This window comes from Typopeltis vanoorti, chromosome 18 (assembly GCF_054136105.1).
Source record: "Typopeltis vanoorti isolate ZY-2024b chromosome 18, IOZ_Tvanoo_1.0, whole genome shotgun sequence".
NCBI lineage: Eukaryota > Metazoa > Arthropoda > Arachnida > Uropygi > Thelyphonidae > Typopeltis > Typopeltis vanoorti.
The window spans coordinates 38649741-38670414 of NC_143566.1; the positions used below are offsets into that span (position 1 = coordinate 38649741).

General features: G+C 37.2%; 1 protein-coding gene across 4 annotated transcripts in view; it reads right to left on the reverse strand.

The window, feature by feature from the left end:
- Positions 1-8088: 8088 nt before the first annotated feature.
- LOC150096605 (hepatocyte nuclear factor 4-gamma-like) overlaps positions 8089-20674 on the reverse strand; it is a 283786-nt gene continuing 271200 nt past the window's right edge. For 2 of the 4 annotated variants that reach the window (XM_090408547.1, XM_090408545.1), the window contains exon 7: positions 8089-9248. In XM_090408547.1, coding sequence (XP_090264673.1) covers positions 8974-9248 — 275 coding nt within the window. In that variant the 3' untranslated portion in view covers positions 8089-8973. Of the gene's footprint in view, positions 9249-10400; positions 11075-20674 lie in introns of those variants that run through there. The other 2 variants (XM_090408546.1, XM_090408548.1) reach the window with 2 other exon arrangements.

Here is a 20674-nt window from a genome sequence, read left to right on the forward strand (position 1 = left end):
GTGGTTGTGGGAACAAATGATTTAGTTGAACAGAAGAGGAGAATGGATATCAAGTGAATATTGAGGAGAGTTGAAAGATAAGAACATGGTAGGAGCACTGTCGCTGAAGTATGACAAGATGAGTTGAGATATTGAGCAAGAATCATGAATAGTATGTTAGCAGAACTGTGTGAGGATGCAGTCAATGTATCGAATGCCATTTGAGAGAAGGATGGAATTGTATGATAGTGATGGACTGCATTTAAATGGACTTGGTGTGAGTCAAATGGAGAGACTTGCTAGAAGGAAATGTAATGAGTAATGTGAACAAGAGATCAGAGGAAGTAAGAGGTGCTGGAGAAGATCAGGAAATCAGAACTGGTGAGGCTGAAATGTTTTTGAATAGAGGGAACAAGAAATGGGGGAAGAAAAACTGAGCAGACAGAGAGACAATACAATGATAGTGGATGTTGGGAGCAGTAGTGAATGCATGTATGGGATGGAAAGAGAATAGTTGAGTCTGAGGAGATATATCAAGAAAGTGGTGATAAAAGTGACTAAGCATGGTAAGATAGTGAGAAATCATAACTGAGGGGTTGCAGAACATAGTTCAGTGAGAGATAAGTGCTGCTGCTGTATGATAGCAACTGCAGAAGGTGATGCAAAGAGGAGGGATAGTGACAGTGGTTTTGAGGCAGTATGGGATATTTACTTAGAATGTGGAGAATAGTGATTTTAATCTTATTTTCTATGTTGCTCCCATCCATGAAAGGTTATTTGCAAACCTATAGTACATTTTGTATCGTGAGTGGATTAAGGATTTTTTTTATGAATTTTATATTATTATTATTATTCATGACACCTCCAAGGAGTCTGAAGGCTCATCGCGGGAGGACACCTACTGTACAACTCTCCGTCTCCACTACTACACAGAACCTCTACTACCAGTCACCTACATCAACTGCCCACAACCACCACGGCTAGTATTTTTTTGTCTGTAAATTGTGTGTGTTCTGAAGGGCCAATTTGTCTGTATATGAGATGAAAAACCAGAGTTTCTGGGAGAAAAAAACTCCCCTGCTACCTCTGTATGAAATTGGGTAACTCACCTTCGATTGAAAAAGTCCATATAAAGATTCCTCCCATCATGACGAGAATCGAACTTAGGCCTTTTCTAATTGAAGGGCGCAACATACCGTCATTCTTCCAATTGTGCTACGGAGGCGCTAGTTTATATTTCTTTTATATTTTTAATACAACAAAAATATAAACATAATATATATGGAACTTTTTCAAGCTACTTAAGGGGCCTCCAATAAGCAGGAATGTCTCGCACCAGGTGATGAAGTTAATCCTCCACCTAATGGCAATCACAAACATCCCTGACCATGGCAGGATTCGAACCCACAGCCTGTTAGTTGGACAGCAGGTACAGTAACCACTTAGCCAACCAGTTTAGTCAAATATAGGTTGGAATAAAGAGATGACATTTGTGAATAAGGAAAATTAATTTGTTGAGAGACAACTATCTTAGGCAGCATATAATGGAGGACACACAAGTATTGAGAGAGTTAAATCTTATCATACAAAAGGATGGCAGTGGATTGGATGTTGCATTTATCTCCAAAAGGCAAAAGTGATTGAGTTGATCATCTGGGTAGTGGCTAGCCATATGAAGGCTTCTGAAAGGAAAGAATATATGTGGAACTATATGTGAAGGCCAGTGATTATTATTATTACTTGACACCTCCAAGGAGTCCCAGAATCGCAAAACATCCATGCCAACGGCAGGATTCAAATCAGTAGCCTTTTGGCTGGAGAGCAGACATGCCAACCAGGTCTACAAAAGACTACAACGCCCAGGCAAGGTGGGTGACTTAGTTGGTGAGGGTAGCTAAAGTGAGATATGAACAGCAGTTAGCTAATGAAGCCAAAAAGAATCCTAAGAAGTTCTTTTGATATGTAGCCAGCAAACGAAAGAATGATTATGGAAGGATGATATTGATTGGAGAAAATGGTATAAAGACTGTTGTTGCAGAAGGTGTGATGGAGATACTTAATGAGCAGTTCATAAAGGTCTTTCAGTCTTGTGAATGTGACTTCATGGAGAGATTGAGAGCAGATGATGATGGGGAGGAGAGACTGACTGTAAGCAAGCAAGCAAGAGGTGTATGAGGAGTTGAGCAAACTAGCTGTAAATATGGCTGTGGGACTTGATAATATATCACCACTTATTCTGAAAGAATGTGCCAGGAAGTTGACACCAGCCTTGACATATTTTTTCAATGCGAGTCTTGCACTGGGTCAAGTTCCTAAGGAGGGTAAGATTGTGCCACTTCATAAAGGAGGTGATAGAACTCAAGCATCAAACTATAGGCCTATCTGTGTCTATGTGATGGAGAAGCTTGTGAGAACTAGGATCCAGAATTGGGTTGATAACAATGGTATTATCTTTGATGGACAGCATGGATTTGCTAAAGGGAGGTCATATTTTAGTATTCCACTTACTTATTACAATAAGGCGACTGCTTCCTTCAACAGAGGAGAAGGATAACCAGTAATATACTTAGATCTCACAAAGGCTTTTGATAGATTACCGCATGTTGAAAGTTTATTTTTCACTTGGTTAGACTATAATAAATTTAGTTTAATCCTTTATCCAAGTGTGAGCAAACAAAGTTTGCATCTGAAAGTATCTTCAGGTAAGGTGGTACAAATTTATTTTAATTTTAAAATTTATTATAGTCTAACCAAGTGAAAAATAAACTTTTAACATCTTTCTCTAAATCCAGAGTAATTTAATAAAAAGGTGGCACACCGTTTGGAAACTTCTATAGGTAGAGATGACCTTGCTAATGCTTCTGCTTGGTATCTCCACTTGGACCTGGCTCCCACTGAAGAGACCTCAATAAAGGTTGAAACTAGTCTGGGGTAGTGGCCCTTCCCTTAATGCATAACATTATACATATCCGCAGGAGATGTGTTTTGCATTATGGGAGATACTGAGATAGGAGTGATGTTAGCTTGCTCCACCTTTGCAACCAGTTGCCTGGTGTTGTACCACCTTACCCCAGTCCTGAAGATACTTTCAGGTGCAAACTTTGTTTGCTCACACTTGAATAAAGGATTAAACTAAATTTATTATAGATTACCACATGATAAGTTGATAGTCAAAATAGAGCAAATGGGGTTGGATATTAGATTCGTGCATTGGATTGGAGACTGGCTATCTGATAGGTATTAACAACTTGTGTATGGAGGAGTGATATCCAGGAAAAGGAAAGTCACTAGTGGCATGCCTCAGGAGTCTGTTTTAGGGCCATTACTGCTTAACTTGTATATTAATGATATTGGTAAGATTCGGATGGAGATATATCAGTTGTTTGCAGATGATGCAAAGTTGGGACGAACCATGAAGAGTAGAGAACATATTGTGACCTTACAAGAAGACTTTAATAAATTGAGTGATTGGGAATGGGAGTTCAATGTTGCAAAATGTAAGGTTTTAAAATTTGGAAAACAAAGATGGGATGTAGAATTTATGCTTGGTTGAGGATATATTGTTGGAGGTGGAGGAAATAAGAGATCTGGGGGTGATAGCAGATAAGGATCTGAAACTTAGGGGACACATAGCCAAAATTGTGAAGACAACACAAAGACTTCTGGAATGATGCAGAGATCAGGAGATTCTTGTTCCATTGTATAAGGCTTTGATTAGGCCACACATGGACTACTGTGCCTAGATTTGGTCAACTGGTTTTCAGAATGACGAAGAGATGTTGGAAAGGGTCCAGAGGTGACTGACTAAGGTAGTTTCTAACCTCTGGAATGTCAAATATGAGGAAAGATCGAGAAGATGCAACTTGCAGAGTCTGGTGGACAGAAGGAAGATGGGAGATATGATAGAGACCTACAAGTTAGTAAGGGGTTGTTATAGGATCAATGCCAGAGCGGTTCTGCAGAAAATAGTGGGAGAACAGGGGAGTACCAGAGGTCATTCCTGGCAACTGTATAAAAAGGGTGTAAGTAGGGGAGTGAGAAGGAGATTTTTTTTATGCAGAGTTGTGAATGATTGGAATGTCTTGCCTGAGAGTTTGGTGTCTGCAGAGAATTTGAGTGAGTTTAAAGCATGGTGCTGTATGTATGATAAAAGTACCTCCCAGATGAGTGTATGATTCCATGGGATCTTGGGTAATAATAATACATGAACACTAATTCTCAAAAGCCTGCTCACCATCTGTCCATAATAAAATGCATATAGATTGTATTACATGGATCAATATCTCTTGATCATCAACCTTGAACTATATATCAGATATATACATGTCTGAAAATGTTTAAACAATGAAAAACATGCATTCGCTATTATGCTGGGTTGATGTAACATACTACTGTCAGATACAAGTGTGTCTTGATTAAGGAAGTCCAGACAATGTAAAATCATCCAATGTTTTTGTTACGCTGTAGAGGATTCTTCTTCATTTTGACTGATTCTTTGAATGCTCTTGAGTAAAAATGGTAATTGGCGTGTGAAGCATTTCAGTTTGTTGCCATTCTACTTGATGTTTCTATTTCCACTGTATGTGCTACAAGCCTCGATTTCCTTCATTCTCAACGTCCTTTAAGCGTTTGAAGGCACATCTCACCAGATCTGCCCGTCTGTCCTAAGCAGACACTCAACTTCCCAGTCTACAGCTTCTCATCATCACACAGCACAAAAAATGGGCATCATTTGTTCCTTACATGATAGACAATGTTCAGAATTTCCACCAAATAGATAAAAGAAACCAAGAAGAACACCATCTTAATTCTGTGTTTCCAAAAAATGGCTACAACAGAACATTAGTAAAAAAATCTATTTCAACCTCCAAAACAATCAGGGAAAAAAAGAAAAAAAAAAGAATACAAAGAAGTAGTGAGTGATTCTTTAATATGATATACAAGGGTGGTCTAAAAAGTTCTCGGCCTCGACCATAGATGGCAACACTAACGGCAAGATTTTTTTTTTTAAAGTTGGTACATTTATCATAAGCATCTATGTGAAATTGCAAGTTATTCTATCAAGTAGTTTGTTTTATACAGCTGTCTGAAGCAAAAGTGTTGTCTGTATCCCTTAAAATGGATAAAATTGAGTATCATGCGGTTATAAAATTTTTTGTAAAAGAAGGTTTAACACCAAAAGAAATTCGTCCGAAGTTGATAAAAGTTTATAGGCACTCTTCTCTTTCATTTTCGACATTTAAGAAATGGGTTGCCGAGTTTAAACGTGGCCGTACCAGTCTTGAAGATGATCCACTTGAAGGATGTCCAAAAATGTATCAACACCAGAAATCATTGATCAAGTGCAAGATATGGTATTGGATGGCTAGTCAAAGTGCATGAAATTGCTGAGACTATAAGCATTTCAAAAGAATGTGTAGGATATATTTTGCATGAAGAATTGAAAACGTAAAAACTTTGCACAAGATGGGTGCAACGTTTGCTCACAGCAGATCAAAAATGCACTCACATGAAAATCTCTAAACAGTGCTTGTGTTTTAACAAGAATAAAACTGATTTTGTGATGAGACTTGATTCACCATACACACCATAATCCAAACAGTGGACAGAAGCCGGTTGTTCAGCGCCAAAGAAGACAAAGTCGGTTCCATCAGCAGGAAAGGTGATGGCATTGGTGTTTTGGGATGCTAAAGGCATTTTGTTTATTAATTGTCTTAAAATGGGTAAAACAATAACCAGAGAATATTATTCCGATCTTTTAACCAGACTAGACGAAAAAATTCGTGAGAAAATACCCGGTTTACATAAGAAAAAAGTCATCTTTCATCAGGACAATGCACCTGCCCACAAAGGTGTTTTGGCAATGGGAAAATTAACGGATCTACACTATAAATTGTTGAAACATCCACTCTATTCCCCAGATTTAGGCTCTCTCTGACTTCTCTTCCTCGCTGGTCAACATTTTTCTTCAAATCAAGAGGGATATTTTGCAGATCTTACTGAGAACCACTACAGGGAAAGGATAATGGTGCTGGAGCATTGCTGGAATAAATGTATTAGCTTAAGGGAGATTATGTTGAAAAATAAAAAAATTTTGAAATTATAAAATTTATTTTTTCATTGTTAGGTCGAGAACTTTTCAGACCATCCTCGTATGTAATCAATTACAGATAAAATAGCAAGATCGCTTCGCCAACAAAACTTAAGTCGCTTTCTACCCAGTCAACAAAATCTCTGAACATCTGAAACCTCCACATCTACCACTCAATAAACCAAGTATCTACAAAATCGGTTGCAATTGTTGTCTACGCTACATAGGGCAAACTGGCAGATATGGTGAAATATACCAATTCGCTTCATGCTTCAAAAATGCTGAGAATGAAAGAAAACCAAAAATGCAAGCAATACATACAACAGAAACAAAACATCAAGTAGAATGGCAACAAACTGAACTGCTCCACATTGATTACCATCTGGCCGGTAATTTATGCCGGCCTGCATCAATTACAGGTCAACCAGGTTAGCCGAGTGGTTAGCATATCCACTCTCCAGCCAAAAGGTGTGGGTTCGAATCCTGCCGTGGGCATGGATGTTTGTCATTTTCTGTGAAAATACTAGACGTGGTAGATGGCGTACAGATGATGAACGTAGTTGAGTGGTGGAGACAGAGAGTTGTGGAGTAGGTACCCTCCCTCGATGAGTCCTTGGACTCCCTGATGGTGCTATGTAATAATAATAATAATCTTTACTCAATGCTTCATAGAATCAGCTGAAATGAGGAAGCATCGTCTACAATGTTTAAAAAAAAAAAAAAGGTATGATTTTACATCGTCTGGTCTTCCTTAATCAAGACACACTTGTATCTACCAGTACTATGTTACAGCAACCAGCATAATAATGATTGCACGGTTAAATATTTTAAATATTTTTCACTAGCTTCACTTGCTTTCTAGTTTTTAATTTATTCATATTATTTCCTGATGAAGTGAAACGAAGTACAGGGTGATGCAAATGAAAGTATCCATTTTTAAGGCCTTGTGGAGCACCATCCAGTGATCCAAATGCTGTTAAACTTTGCAGGAATACATCATACAAAAGCAATATCTGGGGGGGGAATAGTAGTTCTAGAATTTACTGGCAGGGGTATTGTAAACACCAAATGCATGGTAAATGCATATCACATAACTCAACAGGTGCTAGAAAGGTTTAAAAATATGGACATGGAAGTTTTCACTAATTCTCTTTAATACTATCCACACTGCTTTGCTCGTGAAGCTGTACTACTTAAACAGTTGCAATGCTATTGCTGCACTCCACAAATTTTGTTGCCTGAACAAATGTCAATGAGGTCCACTATCTCCATTTTGGAAGAAATGGAATTGTTGGTTGCAAACCAATCAGTTCACAACAAGTGAATAAAGTTGCTACTGCTGTTGTAGAGTAGGCCATGAATAACAGTGTTGGTTCCTGAAGTGCATGTACTATATCAAGACACAGATATGCCTTACACAACTGTCTGGAAAATTCAACATTTCTACCCATTCAAGATAACCCTGACACAAGAGTTGCATCTGTAGGACTTTGGAAGTCGACTGACATTTGCTTTAACATTCCTTACTCGAGTGGAGTGGGATACTGCATGGCCACGGATGATTTTATGGGGAGATGAGACTCACTTTCACCTGGACAGAGCTGTGAATATCCAGAATTGCCAGGTATGGGCTATTCAAAATCCGCATGCAATCCAACAAATTCCTTTGTTGGATTGCATGCGAATGAAGCTGCTATGACTTTTTTTTTAAGACCCCCCCCCCCCCTCACATATCGCTTCCATGTGATGCCCAATATATTCCTGCAAAGGTTTACAGTATTTGGATCACTGGGTAGTACTTCACAAGACAGGAATACTTTTTGATCACTGTGTGTTTTGCAAAACTTGTCAAAATAAAAACATACTTTCTATTTGAAATTTTGATCTTTGTCATTCATTCTGAATTAACAGCATTTTACTGAAAAATTTCTCTAATTGTAGGGTTCAGAACAAATACAGACTTCATTTCCATAAAATTATTAGTGTTTAATTTTTGAATCATAAAAATTGGCTGAGAATGTCAGTTAAAAAGAAATTCACTTTATTTCCTCCTGGTCTGACAGAGGAAGAAACACTGGCAATGTACAATAGCAACAGTTTATACAGATAAAGATTATTTTACATGAATTTTGAAAGGTATGTCACAAAATGTTTAGCAAGCAAGCTCAAACAGTTCAACTCACATTTCAGTTTTTAACAATATTGCTTTCTCTGCTTTATAATGTGTAAGCCTGAATTCTTGTTTTCCTAAATAACTCACTTATTCAGGCATATTATATCACATATTTTATAAAAGAAAGCACTATTTATTTATTTATTTTTTTTTTTTTTTATGAAAGACTAGATGTACACTCAGAGTTCACAACAAATGCGAACAGATGGCTGTCAGCAAACATTTAACAATACCAGAGAGATTGAAAATTATAACTTTTGTAAGTAGTAGTAAGCTATACACAAATTCTTTAAAAAAAAAAAAAAAAAAAAAAAAAAGTCGGAACTCTAATAATAAAAAACAATATTTACATTCATATCCATGGCTTTTTTCCTTTTTGAAAAGTAAAAAAAAGAAAAAAGAAAGTCATCTTTTCTATATTACAATAAAGTATTACTGCCGTGATTATAACTTCAGAAGGATTTTTTTTTTATTTAACATATATTCAGGGAGGGGGGGAGGAATAAAAATTCATAGATAATTTTGTTTTGGCTATGAAAGTTGATAACAGTAAAAAAGGTCTCTTGGGCACTTTTCACTAATTTTTTTTTCCCTCCCTCATATATTCTGCAAGAGTTTTCCTGTCGATATTTGGCAATGGGTTATAAATTCAGTTTCATTATTTCATTCCATTACTGAAAAAATAAAATAAAAAATTGCACAAAGCATGTTAGAAATTAAGAGACATCAACTAATAAGTAGATTCAGGTTCTGTCTTAAATGGCTGAACTGGAATGGGATGAATTTTTACAAATGTCTCTGTAGGCGATGGTGTGCTAGGATGTCCATTGGTCACTTGTTCTGCATGATTACTATGATGTCCATTTGTTAAGTGATCAGATGGCCCATGAAGTACTGTATGATGAATGGAAGATGGTGCTTGTGGAGGTAAAGGTCCTGCTGGAGGTGGAACTGTATTTCCAGTGTCTGAAGCAGCGCCTGCAGAGATGGTCATCGGAAAGGAAGCTGTAGCAAAGCAGTTGTATGTGTGATATTACAAATCAATAAAACTAAGTTTAAAGAATCATTTCAAAATCTAAGTGTTCACATACACCACTAATTTCTAAATTTTTATTTTAAGTTTACCACTGTTAATTGAATTATGGGATAGTGCTATTAAAAAAATGAAAATGTATTTTACTATCTCTTTCTCTCCTTGAAACAGTACATCTAATATTCTATTATTAATTTGATTTCTTGAATGGTTTAGAATAAGTTCTAGTAATAAAATTAAAAAAAAAAGTACAACTTCACTAACAAATTAAGACTGGATAATATTCCACAAACAGTTAATGAAGTATACTGTCCATAACATAATACAAAGCACAACAAAAGTAATAACAGCAATCAAATGAGATTTGAGGCTATACATATCCTAAGGCTTTTGACTTTCTACCCCAAAGCCCAAGCCTTACTTACTTTCATTTGTGTTTACCCTGTTAGAAAATATGATAACAATGAATGTGAACGATGGTACAAATCATTCTGGCAGGTGAATTGCCTTATTAAACAAGGAGCCTGCTCTCAAGGCAACCCATAGCCTTAAGAGCTTGCATGGGTCCACTCTGGTGTATACTATAATGTTTTCTGTCAATTGGAATGCAAGATCCAGGCTGCTCATCAGAAATGAGGATGAATAGTAAAAAGTAGTTAATTCAACTATGAGAACAATCACAACTTTAACAGAGATAAAACCAGCTATAGTAAGCAATTTATCATGTAGCAAATGATGTGCATATAGAAAGTGAGAAACAAAAAGAATAAACATGTGGAACATGTATGGCAACTTGTTTAGGTAAAATATTTATAAACTCTGTATTTTTAGGTCTAGCTCCCACTGACGAGACCTCAATAAAGGTCGAAACCGGTATGGCTAGTGACCATTACCTTAATGCATAGCATCATACATTTCCACAAGGAAATGTGCTTTGCATTAGGGGAAAATTCTAAGGAAAGTGATCAGAACTTGCTCCACCTTTACCATGAGTTGCACTTCGTGCAGCTGCAAACTTGACTTACTTGTGAATAAGGATTAAAAAACCTAACCTATGAGGATAGATTTGAGGATTTATGGATTGCAAAAGTTGGTTAATAAAAAGTAAAAAAGTGGCATGTGGGGGGGGGGGTGTATGATATTAACATATAAACTATTTAAAGGCTTTTAAATATGGGAAAATATTTCATAATATTTTCCCTGTATTTAAACTGATACAGGGAAAATATTTCAGCACTATGCTAGAGGGGACAGAGCAAGAAGTCATCCCTAGAAGTTGGGTGAAAAGTGTGGTTAGCAAGAGCATAAGGACTAGATTTTTTTGTTTGGAGAGTGATCAATGAATGGAATGGGTTGCAAAAAAGCTAAGTCAGTTGTGAGTGCTTTGTCTGTTAATTGTTTCAAGGAGACATAGGGTATGTATTGTGTTGATAGTTTGGGCTTGACACAATGAATCTTAAGACGGTGGAGGTACCTGTGCAATAATATCTTTTCCAGATGCCCCCAAAGAGATTTGTGGTTTCAAGGGATTTATTCCATAACCAAGGTGACTCTTTTAGCTCAACTGGGACTAAATATAGTCTTAATCTGGGAAGTCTCTAAATATATGGAATTTACAGTTAAGAAGCACATGAAGAACTACAGAACAAACAATTTTAACAAACTTACGTGGTAGCTCAAATCAGCATCATAGCATAGGCAACTGCAACCGAAGGATGTTAACAATGCGTGAAAAATGTTCAAGGATTGTTGGAGAGAAGTAGCACCAGAGTACATATCCGTAGTCAAGAGGATAAATCTGGCAAAAAGTTAAATGGATCTGTAGCATCATTAAAGGAAGGTATAGTCAGATATAGCAATAAACATAGCCAAGTAGGTCAAAGGAAATCATAATCCCAAAGTTTTTTCACTATGTGGCAATATAAAAGCAAGAAAGATTATGGAAGGATAACTGACATATGCAGGAAGCAGAAAAAAATAGTTACATTACTGAGCAATCCCTTTGTAAATTTATACTGTCTAGATGGATATAATACTCTGACTGATGAGAGAGCAGAAAAAAATTAACTGGTGTTTATGAGAGGACATTAACTGAGATGGCCAAAATTCTCCTAAAAATATTTTTCTGTGCGAGATAAAACAAGAATAATCATGGAAAAATAACCTGAATGAATGTAGAAGGCAGCACACTCTGCCTTTAAATTAAACGGCACTCTGATTGTGCGGTTTAATTTAAATCTCAGCAATGGCAGGGTCTTGAGGGAGTGGAAATAGGTTAAGTGGGTTCTATTATACAAAGGACTCCAATATGTCAAATAACAATGATCATCAGTATCTCAGGAATGGTAAAGGTATTTGGAAATAAAGGTTGGAAGGGGGGGGGGGTAACACTATTATCTTCTTGACATCCATGAAGTCACATCGTGGAAGACCAACACCAGTCAGTACAAAATCGACAGTACCACTCAAACTCATCCACCATCTGCACTTTCACCACCTTCTGGCAATACATTCCATGCTCCTACCATTCTCCATACAAAAAAAAAAACTTACTTCTTACCCTTTTACAAACTGCTTCTTTTGCTTGTTCCTGCCCCTCGTTCTACCGTATGAAAAATATCCTCAGTGTTAATATAATAATAACCCTTCAATGGTTTAAAAGTCTCAATCATATTCCTGCTTTGTATTTTATCCACAAAGCTCTGCAGTCTGCATGCTCTCAGTCCATCATCATAATCAACATTATACAGTCCTGATATCATTTTTGTTATCTGTCTTCACAAAGTTACTTCATCCCATTCAAATCCAAGTGATCAGATATGCACACAGAAATCCAGATGTGGTCTGATGAAAGCTTTATACAACAGGACCACCAAACATCTCTCATAGTCAATGTCCTCCTCAATATTGCAGCAGTTCTCTGAGATGCCTTCACAACCTTTGCAATATGTCCTCTAACTTCAAATTTCTATCCACAATCACTGCAACATCCCTTAATTCCTCCACTTCTTCCACCAAAGTGAGTATGAAGAATGCTATCTATGGATCCCAAGTTTCAATCCCCATTCATTTGACAATATTTCCAGCTTATTCAGATCCTCTTGAAGAGCTAAAACATTGACACTGTTACTAATAACCCTCCCAAGCTTCACATCAGTTGCAAAGAACTGAACATTTTGCTGTAGCCCTGTAACAATAACGTAAAGATTGAACAATAGTCTCAGTAACGAACCCTGTGGAACTCCCTGATAGTGTACCTTCCATATACAACTCTCTGATAGCTCCACGGATGTCAAAAAGATAACAGTAATGCCCCTCCCCACACACAGAAAGTCAGTTACCAATCCATTTTACTAACCTGATATCTAAACCTGTATGTTGAACTTAAAAAAGAACTTACCCTCATCCACTGCTTCTGTTACTCTATTGTCAAAGGTAACCAGATTACTAAAACATGGATTAACAAATCCATGCTAGCATGCATAAAGAATATTATCCTCATGTGCCCAATTCTGTATACAAGTTCTTACCAATTTCACCACAGTCTTAGCTACAAAAGAAATACAAATAGGACTATAGTTGATACCTCCATTCTGGCCCTATCATACCCTCCTTCCACTCTCCCCAAACCTGTTCCATTGCAAGACGCTCATTAAACAGCCAAGTTAATGGCACAGTCAGTTTCACAGCACTTCCCTTAAAAGATGTGTTGACCCCCCCCCCCCTTACTGACATTTAGCATACACTTAATGTTGGGAATACATCCTTTGCATTCACTTCTCACTTCACCATCCATCCTTCTAGGAATAAAGCAGGTTCTACTAATCACATAGCAAAAAAAAAAAAAAAAACCTCCTTCGAATTCTACTTGGATTGCAGCACCAATCTCCTCTCACAATATAATTTTCCTAGCCTAAGTCATATTCCTCATGCAACCATTCTCCACCTCTCTTCCATAACCTCTTTTTCATCTAAAATTCCTTTAATTTCTCTTGTCATCCAGACAAGATCTTATTTCTCTTGTCATCCTTCTGAGGTATACAATCTGCTACTGCTATCAACAATTTTTTCCTCAAGTATCTCCCATGCACTATTGACTCCTCTTCCTTCAAATTTTTCATCCATTGTTAAAAGTTTATTTTTCACTTGGTTAGACTATAATAAATTTAGTTTAATCCTTTATCCAAGTGTGAGCAAACAAAGTTTGCACCTGAAAGTATCTTCAGGACTGGGGTAAAGTGGTACAACACCGGGCAACTCCTTGCAAAGGTGGAGCAAGCTACCAACACTCCTATCTCAGTATCCCTTCCATAATGCAAAACACATCTCCTTGCAGATATGTATAATGTTATGCATTAAGGGAAGGACCACTACCCAGACTAGTTTCGACCTTTATTGAGGTCTCTTCAGTGGGAGCAAGGCCCTGACGTGGAGATACCAGGCAGAAGCAATAGTGAGGTCATCTTTACCTATAGGAGTTGCCAAAAGGTGTGCCACCTTTTTATTAAATTACTCCGGATTTAGAGAAAGATGTTAAAAGTTTATTTTTCACTTGGTTAGACTATAATAAATTTAATCCTTTATCCAAGTGCAAACAAAGTTTATGCCTGAAAGCATCTTCAGGACTGGGGTCAGGTAGTACACACATGGCAACTCATAGCAAAGGTGGACAAAGCTAACATCACTCCTATCTCAGTATCCCCATAATGCAAAACACATCTCCTTGCGGATATGTATAATGTTATGCATTAACAGGAGTGATGTTAGCTTGGTCCACCTTTGCTACGAGTTGCCCGGTATGTAATACCTGACCCCAGTCCTGAAGATACTTTCAGGTGCAAACTTTGTTTGCTCACACTTGGATAAAGGATTAAACTAAATTTATTATATTTTGTCCATTGTACTGCTGCCAGCTGGTCTCTAAGTCTATGATAGTAACCTGCCTTATAATTCTGCATAAATTCTTTCTGCCTTGATACCTCCACATGCCTATTCATCCTCCAAGTTAGGACTACATGGTCACTCTCACCAACTGGGGGCAAGTATGACTCAGTAACAATTAGATCCTTGAATGCTATCACCAAATCCAAAACCCTTCATCTTTGTGTTTCCTCAACCACATGCTGCCTGAGACAGTTTGTCCCTGAGAAATCCAAAAATCCAGTTACCTTATTATTGCATGCTGTTTCTTCTGCTCGGTTTATGTCACTATAGTTGAAATCCATCATAATTATCACTTGCCAAACTAATTTGCCTAAACATTTCCTGCTCGTCACATCTTGATTCTCTGGTCTATAGCAACATTGCACTAATTATCTTGTTTTGCGAAATAGTTTTATGACTAAAAACATTTATTTATTACTAGTTACCTAAATAAATAAATTACTCTTACCAGTTTCACCACTTAAAAGAGAACTGGTGGCTTCCTCATGGATTAGAGCAATGGTTCTTAACCTTTTCAAAGTCACCGAACACTTTTAATTATAAGAAAAATTTGGGGAACACCAAAAGCATTAGGGTCATAAAACTAACAATAAATATATGCATAAACTTGCCTTTTATAAAAATGGAACTTATTTTAATGTGATACTTGAGCTTGTCGGCTTTTTCAGGTTTCAGCAATATGATGTTGAAAACTGTAACAAAATTTTCAGTGCTCTTATGGAGAGAGCTAGGTATTCGGCTTGGACAAAAATCCAAAATTCCTCAAGAGTTATTTCAGAAAATTTCATTTTTAGAGTACGATCCGTTGACAAGGTAACTAATTGTTCTTCTTCTTGTAACGAAAATTCACAACTCGATGTATTAACTGGACAAATGGATTTCGTATCCAGTCATAATTGTGTGTATTTAAGGAAGGCAAGTAACTTGAAATCTTTTCTTCCAGTATTGTTAAATGTTCTCTTATAACAGATATAATTCCCTTGGCATTTTTATTCAGAGTAGCCAATTACACTTAGAACTGTGTCGTGTGGCATCTGTCATTGGTGGAGCACTTGTAACCAGATCGTGGAACACAACTGTTCCGGGGAACACTGGTTAAGAATCACTGGGTTAGAGACATCAAAACAAATATAAAGATTATGAAGACATTGATTAAATGCTGAAAAACCATTACAATACAAATAGGTAAGTTCATGTTAGACAATAAACATAAAAACATGTGGCATGCATTAGCTGTCTGCAACTAGTGATAGAAGATGATGTTGGCAAAATTGAAATCTTAAAGTAATGTTGAAAGTTTTAATAAGATTTCCATATATCGCTTAGTGTCAGTACTTGGTTTTTATTCAGTGATCTGCATGAATGCAACAGATTCCTTCAGAAGTCTGAAATAAAAGTGTTCTTCTCAAATAAGGCATGGCTGAAAGGTTCCAATCAACTGCACATGGCTAGTATTAGAAGTACTGTTGGCCAAAGCAGATCTATCTTTTCTTTTGTGGTCAACATCTGCAACACGTTCCTTCTTTCTCACCTCAAATTCACAGCTTGGCTGTCCTATGTAAGCCAAACCACAAAGAATTCTATATATGTATATTTTCTGTATATTCTATATTTGTAGAAAGGTGTGCTATCTTTTGGAGACTTCAGGAGGTTACAAACAGTTTGAATTGGCTTAAAATTACTGTGATGTTGTGATATGAAAAGAGATGCTATTTTAATGGATAAAGTTTCAATATATGGTATTGTAGAGTCTCCTCTGTCTTTGATGTTTTGGTTATTGGGAGCAGAAGGGTTCAAAAATAAAATTTTATTGACTGTTTTCTTGGGACAGCCATTGAGAACAAAGAAATTAAAGCAATTCTGGAGTCAGTCATCAGTATAACAGAAACTGCTCTATTCTTTAGTGTGTGGATTATGCTTAATTTTTGAGAAGGATGGCAAAGAGATGAGGCATGAAGATAGCATCCCATATGTGAAGGTTTATGATACATGTCAAGAATAATGCCACTTTCAAGTTTTTTAGTTATGGGAACCTCAAGTAAAGGGAGTTTTCCATATTTCTCAAGCTCTAATGTAAATTTGATAATAAATTTATAAGAGTTAAGGAAAACGTGGAAATTACTGCAGGCTTGGGAGCTATGTTTCCAAATAATAAAGATATCATCCGCATATCGCCACCACACTGCTAGTTTTATACTTGTTTCTGTTAAGCAAATTCTTTCGAGATCCTCCATGTAAAGGACTGCAGGAGGAGGGGGGGGGGGGGGGCTGCCCATGGCAAGTCAAAAATGCATTATTCCAATGAAAAAACTGGAGTGGAGACAATGTTCAAATAAGTCAGTGACATATGGTGGAAAGAGGTCAGTAAGGAAGTCTAACACTTCATTAACAGGAACACTGGTAAAGAGAGATACAATGTCAAAACTTGCAAGGATGTCAGTAGATGATATGTTTAAACTGGATAATTTTGGGCAAAATGGGAAGAATTTTTAATGTGTGATGTTGATAACCTTATGTGCTGTTCCAGTAGATTAGCTTGATGCTTAGATAAGGCATAAGTAAGGGAGTTTATGCTATCTACCACAGGTCTCAATGGGGCATCACACTTGTGAATATTTGGCAACCTGTAAAGTCATGGATGTAATGATTTGAGCTTTCGCAGTAATTCTGGTGGCCAGTTTGAAACATTAAGTAAATCATTAGTTTTCCTGTGAGTTCACTAAGTAGGATAATAATCTACACACTAAAGAATAGAGTAGTTTCTGTTATACAAAATAGATGATAGACTCGAGACAGGACTCCAGACTCTCTCTCGAATTTCTTTGTTCTCCATGACTATTCCAAGAAAACAGTCCATAAGATTTTATTTTCAAATCCTTCTGCTCCCAGTAACCAGTACATCACAATACCACATACTAGAAGTTTATCAATTAAAATAACAACACTTTTCAAAGATCACAACATCAGACTAACTTTTAAGCCAATTCAAACTGCTAAAAATTCATGATATTAGTCATGCCATCCGGATGCAAAACAGGTGAAAGAACTAATTTTCTTGGTTGGCACAAATGATCTGAGAGGTGAGAAATATTCTATGATGGAAAATGTAAAGGAGGAGTTAGATGAAGCAAAACTGAAAAGCGAGAAGGTGAAGATTGTAAGTCTCCTGCAATAATATAATAGAGGCAAACTGAGGAGAAGGAAGAGTGCATTGGTAGAAACTAATCAATATGCAGGCTATACAGAAGGATTTTGAATCTGTGGTCTGTGTTTGACAGAAAGAAGGATTTGTATATTACTGATGGACTACATCGAAATGATGTTAGGTATCTAGAGAGAGCGTTGTTAACTGAACATGCTGAAGTGTAAATTCAGGAAAGCTTAAGTAATGAGGGTAGAAGCAGATGAGTTATGAGTGAAAACCACTGATCAGGTTAGTGAGTGTGAGAATGACCAAGTGCAGAATCTAGTCTGAAGCCAAAATATTGAATAGGGTAATCAATTCAGGAGGTAAGGGTGAATGGAGTCCCAAAGTGATGCTTCAGTTTCTATATTTCAATGCTAGAAGTAGCAGGAACAAGAGGAATTCGTTACTGCAACCTTGCCAAAAGTTATAGGCTTTAGTGAGACTTCACTAACCCCATACAATGCAGTTACAGGAATAGAATGTGTAAGTTTTAGTATTTTCCAGGAAGATAGAGAAGATAGGATTGGCAATGGGGGGGGGGGGTACTACTGATGATAATGGATGAATTGCAGCCAAAAAAAAAAAAAAAAAATAGGAGATAGGCAGGAATCAGCCTGGAGCAAGATCAAGACCAGAAACAAAATATACAGGCTGCTGATATAGGGCACAGGGGGTTCCATGGATGATCTGGAAAACATACATCAGCAAATTAGTACAATGAGTGCAGGTCAAGTGATTGTTATGGGGTGGGTGAGGGGAGCTCTTCAACTATGAAGATAATAGACTGGAAGGAAGAAAGATCACATGGTAGGAAGGAAATGGAACATATACATCTACTAAGAGATAATTACTCAAGGGAGCATGTGATGGAGGGGAGTAAGAGTGTGAGAGTATTAGACCTACTCAGAAGAATCAGAAGGGCTATCCATAACCAAGATGGCCACATTGCCTCCGACTGGCAAAAGTGGACATGTGGTCTTGACTTGGGAGATTGTAATGCATGATGAATATTCTGTCAAAAGGGGTATATGCGGAACTACAAGGCAGATGATTATGACAAGCTTAAGAGGAAGCACTAGCCATGGGAGATAGTTAGGGATCATCTAGAGGAAGCAATATTAAATTGTATACCTAAGGTAAGGAGGGTTAATGAGGTAGGAGTTAGATGGATGAGTAATATCATTAACCATGAGCTGCAGAAAAAGAAAATACTGTGGGGGGTATATAAGAAGAAAGGTGACTAGCATGGTGAGGAAGGCAAAATCAGATTACAAGAAGAATCTAGCCAAGCAGGCCAAAGGATACCCCAAGAGTTTTCTTTCATTACATGGCAAGTAAGAGGAATGGAAGATTAATCTTAATGAGTTCTGATGGTCACGTAGTAACAGAAGCAGATAAAATAGTGAGTTACTGCATGACCACTTTGCAAGGGTATATCATCCAAGTGAGGTTACTGTTGTAACATATGTGACAGAGACTAAGGGGAACAGAGGTGGATGAGCTGGAAGTTCTTAGGATATTGCAGATTCTCAATGTAAATACAGCTGTGGGATTAGATGGGATATCAGCTCAGGTTTTGCAAGAATGTGCAAGGGAACTAGTCTCAGCTTTGGTAGAGTACCAAAAGAAGTCAAAATAATTCCCTTACATAAGGGAGGTTTTAATACTGCAGTAGCAGAATTATAGACCAATCAGTATCTCAGGCATGGTGGTATAAGTACCAGAAAAATTAGATAAAAAGAATTCCCGAATGGGTGGATAAGAATATGATAGTGTATGAGGGGCAACATGGCTTTGTGAAGGGACAGTTAGCATTAGTAATGTATTAACTTTTTATAACAAAGCAACAGCTCAGTTGGATAATGGAAATGGCTACGTGATGATTCTTCTGGATTTTGTAAAGGCATTTGACAGAATACCACATGGAAACTCTGTTATTTATGCAAATTAAAACAAATGGGGCTGGATATGACCCTAATTGGTGTTATATGGATAAGAGGGGTGGCTGCTGGACAGATATCAAAAAGTGATATGTGAAAGTGCAGAATGAAGGCAAAAACAAGTAATTAGTGGTGTACTGCAAGATTCAGTGCTGGGACCATTGCTGTTTAATTTGTACATAAATGATGCAGGGAAAAAAACCTGAAAGGAAATATTCAGTTGTTCATATGATGCAAAAATAGGTAGAGTAATAGATAATCAAGATGATGTGGAGAGCTTGTAGGACGATTTAAACAGCTTATCAGTATGGACAAAAGATAATGGGTATCAGTTTAATGTGGAAAAATGTAAAGTTATGTATTTTGGGATAAACAGATTACAAGTTGGGACTGTACTTCAGGAAATAGGTTAAGCTAGAGATTTAAAGATGGTGGCAGACAGAGAGTTAAAGTTTAGATGACATATTGCTATAAGATTGCTAAAGCAGCTCATAAGATTACTTGCTATTGAAGAACACACTAACAAGTAGAGATAAGGAAGTCGTTATTCCACTTCATAAGGCCGATACATCCACATATGGATTGCTGTGCTCAGGTCTGGTCTACTGGGTTTCTTGGGGATAAGGAAGCAGTGAAGAAGATTCAGAGGTGAGATAGCATGTGGTCTGTGGAATGTTCCCTATGAGGATAGACTGAAGGTGTGTGGATATGATAGAAACATTTAAGTTACTTAAAGGGTTTTATAGCATTGATGCAGGGGAAATATGTCAGCACTTGGCTAGAGGGGTCGGAACAAGAGGTCATCCCTGGAAGTTGAATGAAGGTGTGGTTAGTAGAGGTGCAGGACTAGATTTTTTTGCTTAGAGAGTTGTGAATGAGTCAATTGTGAATGCTTTGTCTATTGATGCGTTCAAGGAGAGGTATTATCACAGATTGTGTGGATAGTTTGGATCTGTAGCACTGAATCTTCGGACTCCATGAAGGTGCCCATACAATAATAATAAAGATAGTACACTTTTCTACAAATACTCGGTAGTATATAGAATTTCATGATTGTGTGGTTTGGCCTACATAAGATAGACAAGCCATGGATTTGAAGAGAAAAATAAAGAATATGTTGCAGGTATTGACCAGAAAAAGAAAAGAAATGACAGATCTGGTTTGGTCAGCCATACTTATAATACCAACCATGCAATTGACTGGAGGACCTTAATGAGTTCTGATGGTCACATGGTAACAGAAGCAGATAAAATAGCATTTCAGCCATGCCTTATTTAAAAGCGATCTTTCATTGAAGACTTCTGAAGCAGTCTGTCTCAGTCATCCA